Raw genomic sequence first — 7,072 nt, 5'->3', positions numbered from 1 at the left:
AAAAACCCCCCAACAACAACAACAACAACCAACAACACCAACAACCAAACAACAAATTTTCACATTCCTTAATATGCATGTTGTTGCCTGCCTTTTAAAGTTTCAGATAAGGATAAAAAACAGAATTGAAAAAATGTTCCAAAATGACGATTAGCTTCTTTTTTTTAAAAAGTACCCCATAAACAGCAGCACGTCTTTTGGCGCTGTCGAACGTTCTCAGTTAACTCACTACAGCCCAACTATAGTTACATAAAAGCTTGCAATGATCATTTGGACGAACAAAAGCACTGTGGCATGTGGTTGGAGGGTGCCACTGGTGGGTCCTACTTCTCTTATTTCCTTCTGTTGTTTCTGTCTATCATTCTTGCTTCTTCCATGCACTATGGCCGTTATTGTGTCGATGCCCTTCTCTTTACTCAAAATCAAACTCAGAAGCATGACAGATCTCTACCTCCGAATTGCAAAGTTCTATCTGAAATGTTTAGTTGCTTTGAGTTACTAAGACCATGAGGTCAGAAACCACACGTTCTGTGTGCTCTATGAAAATGGTAAGATTATAAGGAGTCGTTATCAAGATATCCAAAGAAATGCATTTTAAAAAAGCTTGACATGGTGTGAAACGTAAAACCTCTATCGTCAAATTTCTCAAAAGAGAAGATAGAACTTTGTAATTCTGAGAAGATAGAACTTTGTAATTCTGAGGTAACGAGATGTCCAGACTACCATCTTCACGCTGCCTTGTGTGACATGTTCAGTGACCCCTGGTTCCGGTTGCATGCTCTGTTTCAGTTTGACCTGATCTGTGACAAGAAAATGTCTCGCTCCCACGCCCGGATGATCCTCATGGGTGGCCTGCTGCTGGGGGCCATCGGAATCGGGGTCATCGCCGACATGTGAGTCAAAGGTCAAAGAGGGTCATGACTGATATCTGGGTCAAGGTCAAAACGTCATAAAAATAGCGGATCCAAGTTGATATGTGGGTTAAAGGCCGAGCCGATCAAGAAAGGGATCATGGTTGGTTATATTATTATAATATGTATATTATTACGATATAATATATAGGTCAAGGGTCATGATAACGCCTCTACCCCCCCCCCCAACCCCAAACCCTCTGTAGATAACATGAGAAGTCATGGCTAACGTGTGATCCAAAGTCAATTAGACTAAGAGAATATGATCGAGAATGGTAATTACAAGGGTTAAGGTCATCTCGGCCAAACGTGTCATGGCTGACCTATGAGTCCAAGAATACGGGATTAATCACTGATGAGGCAGTTCACATAGGAAGGAAGGAAGAAAAAAAGAAACAATGTATGAAAGAAAGAAACAAAAGGAAAGAAAAGAAGAAAGAAAGAAAGAAAGAGAGACCGGAAAAAAAGAAGGAGCAAACAAACAAACAAAGACAGAAAAAAAGAAAGAGACAGGAAAAAAGAAAAAAAAAGAAAAATTAAGAGGGGGGGGGGGGGGGAAGAAAAAGAGAGATAAAGAAAGAAAACATTGTATTCTTTCAATTGCTGTTATTGTTTTAGGTTTGCTTGTTGGTTGGTTTGGGGTTGTTGTTGTTGTTTGTTTTTTTTACTTTTGTTTTTAATTTTTTTTAAACCTCTCTTGTGTGTCCTCAGAATCGGCCGTAAGAAAGCCCTGATGGCTATGGTGGCGCTGCATGCCGGGGCGTCTATCGCTGTGGCTTACGTGGAGTCCTTTGTGCTCTACGTCATCTTCAGGTTCCTCACTGGCATCTCCATCAGCGGCCTCTTCTTGGCCATCTTTGTGCTGGGTAAATGGCGTCGTGTGTTTCGTTTATGTTCATTTGCTGTTGTAAACTATTATTGTTATTCGCTGTCGCTAGTTGCTGGTTTTATTGTTGTTGTTGTTGTTGTTGTTTGCTGTTGCAGTTGTTGTTGCTGGTGCTGTTGTTGTTGTTGTTTTAGTTGTTGTTGTTTTAGTTGTTGTTGTTTTAGTTGTTGTTGTTCTTGTTGTTGTTGTTGCTGCTGTTGTTGTTGTTGTTGTTGTTGTTGTTGTTGTTGTTGTTGTTGTTGTTGTTGTTGTTGTTGTTTTGCCGATTTTGATGTTGTTGTAATTGTGGGTTTTTTTTTGTTTTTTTCTTCTGTTTGTTTTTTTGGTTGTTTTTTTCGTTTTTTGTTCGCATGTCTTTCGAAACAGCGTTTTATGGTTGCTTTGAAAGAGTTGATGAATGGCCGAGTAATAGAAGTAGGCTATATAGGCGCAAAAGTAGTGTACATTAAAGTTCCCTTACGGCGCGTACATGACCTTATGCAGTTGCAAGCGCCGTAAACCTTACCAAAACTAAGAACTAAAAAAGGTCAACTAGTTCGATCAAGGTGGTCGGGTGCAGGAAGGGGGAAGACCAATGTTTTGCTCAGAGACATACAGTGTTCTAGAAATAGAAGAGAATGTCGTTGTCATTCGATATTTCAGCCTTTTCCATTATATCTGCTTTTTCTCTTGCTTCTCAACCATTAAATCAAACACCCTAGATGTCGGTGGTTGGCGTATGCTCTAATGTGATTTGCTCCTTCTTTCCTGTTAAACTTTTGTTTGCCTAATCTCTCCTCCTTCTTTTCTTTGCATGCTACTCCTTAGTAACGCCTCTAATATTTGGCACTTAAACGACCTACTTGTGTTGCAAGTGCTGTAAAACTCTTGCTGAAGCTAAACCCTGCAGATTTGATGAGTGCTAAATTTTTTAACACATTCAAATTAGATGGCTCTATTTTGACACTATCGGCTAGGTCCTAATTGTGTCTCACTTGTCTTAAAACTCTTACATAAAACATAACACAAAGACACTATAATTTTGACAGGTATGGAACTTGTAGGCCCCAGCAAGCGAATGTTTGTCGGTATTGTGGTCGAAGTGTTCTGGGCTCTGGGCGTAATGATACTCGGCGCCATTGCCTACTTCGTCAGGGACTGGAACTACTTACAGATGGCGGTCTCTTTCCCGATTCTGCTCTTCTTTTCTTACTGGTGGTAAGTGCTTTTATCGTTTATATTTCAAGAAGCCGGAAAGAGAAAAGAGAGGAAGGTGGTATCCATCCTTTTCGGAGACATGTCTTTCAATACTATCCGCGCTTGTCATACAAGCAAGATGAGGATATTCATTGACGCTTATATGATAACCTAACAGTGTTGAAAATGGCGTTTATATCTATGCAATGATCAATACAATGACTAACAGTGACACATCAGTAGGGCCTAACAATACAATGTGGCATCTATAGAAAGTCTACAAATTTGACCCTAGTGTGGATTTTTGGCAAATGCCTCCATTTGTGGATTGCAAGAAAAGTAACTCAGTTTGTCTATATGGCTCACAAATATCCTCACCACAGGAATAAATATAGGGGAATGTATTCATTGATGTATTTATTTATCCCCACCCCCTCAATCCCCATCCCCCAAAAGGTTTATCCCAGAGTCCCCTCGCTGGCTGCTGGCCCGGGGTCGTGACGAGGAGGCTGAGGCCATCATCCGACACGCCGCAAAAGTCAACGGCGTGAAAATGCCGGACAAGATCTTCGACGGCAAGACGTTTGACGAGGCCTACACCAGGGAGAAGATGTCACGTGTGTTCACCTCACCTCGCTTCATGTTCCGGCTGGTCGTGCTCTGCTACAACTGGTCAGTCCACTGTCTTTGTTATACTGTGGTCAGTTTGTTCCGTAAATACGTCATATTTTCTTAGTTGTGTTGTGTTGTAAATAGTTCCGGAATACATCATATCTTAGTTGTGTTGTGTTGTAAATAGTTCCGGAATACATCATATCTTAGTTGTGTTGTGTTGTAAATAGTTCCGGAATACATCATATCTTAGTTGTGTTGTGTTATAAATAGTTCTGTACATACGTCAGCCTTTCTGTTGCAAATAGTTATGTAAATATGGCATTCTTTGTGTTGTAAAAAACTCTGTAAATATACGCCATTCTTTGTGCAATCAAATTTTGTAAATACGTTATGCTTGCACTAAATATTTTCCTAAATGTGCCATTCTTTCTCTTGTAAATGATTTTGTGAACGCGTCATATGATGTGTTGAAATTATTCACCCAAATACGTCATTCTTTGTGTTTTCAGTAGTTCTGAAAAAAAATCGTAGTTTTTATATTTTCAATAGTTCTGTGTAAAAAATGTCATTTTTGTGTGTTTTGAATAGTTTTTCTGTAACTGTAATACATCATTCTTTGTGTTTTAATGCCCAATTCCCTCCCATTCCCCCCTGCCAATTAAAAAAACAACTATTTTTTAAAAACTATTTAAAAAATAGACCTTAAAAAAGAATAAATCTCATCTCATGCAGGCTGTCGTCTGCCATGGTGTTTTACGGCCTTGGCCTCAATGCCGGCAACCTAGCCGGTGACCTCTACGTGAACTTTGAACTGATGGGCGTTGTCGAGCTCATCGCCTACGGTGCATGCGTTCTGCTGCTCAACCGGATTGGTCGGAAACCTTTACACATTGCCTGCATGATCCTAGGGGGCGGGGCTTGTCTCAGCACAATCTTCACTGTCCTCTACGCTGATGAATGTAAGTACAATAGACTTCTGGTAACTCTCTACTGCCTTCTGGTTCATATTTGAACTTTAATGTCCGCATTTTGATATATAGATCTTACTTTTGTGATTGCTGAGAATTTTGTTTGTTTGTTAATTTTGAGGGAGGGGGGAAAAGGAGGGGACACGAGGATATTGTTAAATCACCATCCTCATCAGTGCCAAATCTGCGACAGACATCGGCGATCATGGTTCTCCATTCATTCCTTTGCCTGGATGTTCTTAAAAAAGCTTCGTTTCCCTGATCTTTCCCCTTTACATATTTGTTTAGATTCCCAAAGTAGGTTGCTCTGGGACGTCCCGTGCTTCGTTTGTCTTCCATTTTGTCTGTGAGAGCTAAATCATTTAATTGAATTCCGATGTTTCATTTAGATTGCGTTTAATAACAACAGCGTAGAGGGTCATAATATTCGTATCAATACTCTTCTCTTGTTATTATCCCTCTCTCTCTCTCTCTCTCCCTCCCTCTCTCTCTCTCTCTCTCTCTCTCTCTCTCTCTCTCTCTCTCTCTCTCTCTATCTATCTATCTATCTATCTATCTATCTATCTATCTATCTATCTATCTATCAGTCTATTTATCTATCTATCTATCTATCCGTCTGTTTGTCTGTCTCCATCGCTTCCCCTTCCCCTCCTCCCTTCTGATCCTTTCTTACCCCACTTTAACAATATACCAACTTTTTAAAGATAAACCTATATTATACTCCAACAGGATATCTGGTACACACCGAAGATATGAGTTCGATTCCCAAACTGGGTCGTTTTTTTAAATGAATACATCTGTCTGTCTGCTGGGATAGTGTACGCCAATCGGCTATGGTTGGCCCTAACAGGCAAGGACGTAGCAACCCACATCGCAAACGATCTTAATATTATGTCAATGGGGACGTATCACATATGCAATAAACCAACACACCCGTCTGTTTCCGATCAGCTCTTCAATGGCTTAACATCGTCCTTGCCCTGCTGGGCAAGTGTGGGGCGTCTGCGGCCTTCGCCATCATCTACGTTTACTCCGCGGAGCTGTTCCCCACGCCCCTCCGGAACTCGCTGATGGGCGTCACCTGTCTCTTCGCCAGGATGGGCGGAATGATTTCCCCTTACATTGCAGACTTGGTAGGTTTGCACAAACCTTTTTTTTCCTTTTTAAAAATGTGTTTCTTTTGGTTATTAATTACTTTTTTCGTTAACCGGTTCTACTTTTTAAATAATTATAAGCTGTTGTGATGTGCTGTAGTTTAATAATGTTTTTGCTTCGTTTGTTTATTGGTTGTTGTTTTTTAAAGTCGAAAGATTAAAGTCAAAAGAAATCTTAAGACTGCAAAAACGTAATTTTGGGGATTAGGAGGATTACTGATTCAATCATTATGATAAACAAATTCAATTGATAAGTCAGTCAACCATAAAATATGACTAACATGTCATTCATCCACCCAATCTAACGTAGAATGAACATATTAATCATCCACCAGTCAATCAGTTTGACATTCATTTAACCAGCCAACCGATCAATCAATCACAATATGATTTACACGTCAGACAATCTGTCAGTCAATCATACTGACCAACCACCTTCCTCCTCTCAGAACACAATGGTCGGTGGTCGGTTTGGCCAATCCTTGTCTCTCATAGTGTCCGGCAGTCATTTTCACAATCAATCAATCAATCAATCAATCAATCAATCAATCAATCAATCAATCAATCAATCAATCAATCAATCAATCAATCAATCAATCAATCAATCAATAATTGATTATTGATTAATTATTAATCAATCAAACAAACTGACCAACCAATCAATCATTCAAACTGACTGACCAACCACCTCCCTGTCCCCCCCAGAACACAGTGGACAGTGGTCAGTTCGGCCGGGCCTTACCTCTCATCGTGTCAATCAATCAATCAATCAATCAATCAATCAATCAATCAATCAAACTGACCAACAACCTACCTGTCTCCCCCCCCGAACAGAGTGGTCAGTGGTCAGTTCGGCCAGGCCCTGCCCCTCATTTTTGTCAATCAATCAACCAATCAATCAATCAATCAATTAACTAACAAACCAACCAATCCTTCAATCAACCAACCAATCAAACTGACCAAACACCTCCCTGCCCCCCCCCCTCCAGAACTCAGTGGTCAGTGGTCAGTTGAGCCAGGCCCAGCCCCTCATCGTGTCCGTCAATTAATCAATCAATCAATCAGTCAATCAATCAATCAATCAATCAAACTGACCAACCACCTACCTGTCTCCCCCCAGAACACAGTGGTCAGTGGTCAGTTTGGCCAGGCCTTACCTCTCATCGTGTTCGGCGCCTCCACTGTGGCCGGGGGTCTGATGTGTTTCATGCTGCCAGAGACATTACATAAACATCTGCCCGAAACACTGGAAGATGCTACCAACTTTGGCAGGTTAGTTTGTGTGTGCGTGTATATGTATGTGTGTGTATGTGTGTGTGTATGTGTGTGTGTTTGTGTGTGTGTGTGTGTGTGTGTGTGTGT

At 40.8% G+C, this 7,072-nt stretch overlaps 1 protein-coding gene across 1 annotated transcript in view; it reads left to right on the top strand.

Annotated features, from left to right (window-relative positions):
- The window catches only part of LOC101846769 (organic cation transporter protein-like), a 9,546-nt gene that overhangs the window by 1,005 nt on the left and 1,469 nt on the right, over nt 1-7,072 (top strand). The window contains exons 3-9 of the mRNA XM_013087992.2: nt 790-893; nt 1,623-1,777; nt 2,826-2,994; nt 3,430-3,645; nt 4,321-4,547; nt 5,508-5,689; nt 6,831-6,982. Of these exons, the coding sequence (XP_012943446.2) occupies nt 790-893; nt 1,623-1,777; nt 2,826-2,994; nt 3,430-3,645; nt 4,321-4,547; nt 5,508-5,689; nt 6,831-6,982 (1,205 nt within the window). The remainder of the gene's footprint in view (nt 1-789; nt 894-1,622; nt 1,778-2,825; nt 2,995-3,429; nt 3,646-4,320; nt 4,548-5,507; nt 5,690-6,830; nt 6,983-7,072) is intronic.

The sequence above is a fragment of the Aplysia californica genome, unplaced genomic scaffold (assembly GCF_000002075.1).
Source record: "Aplysia californica isolate F4 #8 unplaced genomic scaffold, AplCal3.0 scaffold00668, whole genome shotgun sequence".
In the NCBI taxonomy this organism is placed as follows: domain Eukaryota; kingdom Metazoa; phylum Mollusca; class Gastropoda; order Aplysiida; family Aplysiidae; genus Aplysia; species Aplysia californica.
This window is presented reverse-complemented; position numbering and strand designations above follow the sequence as displayed.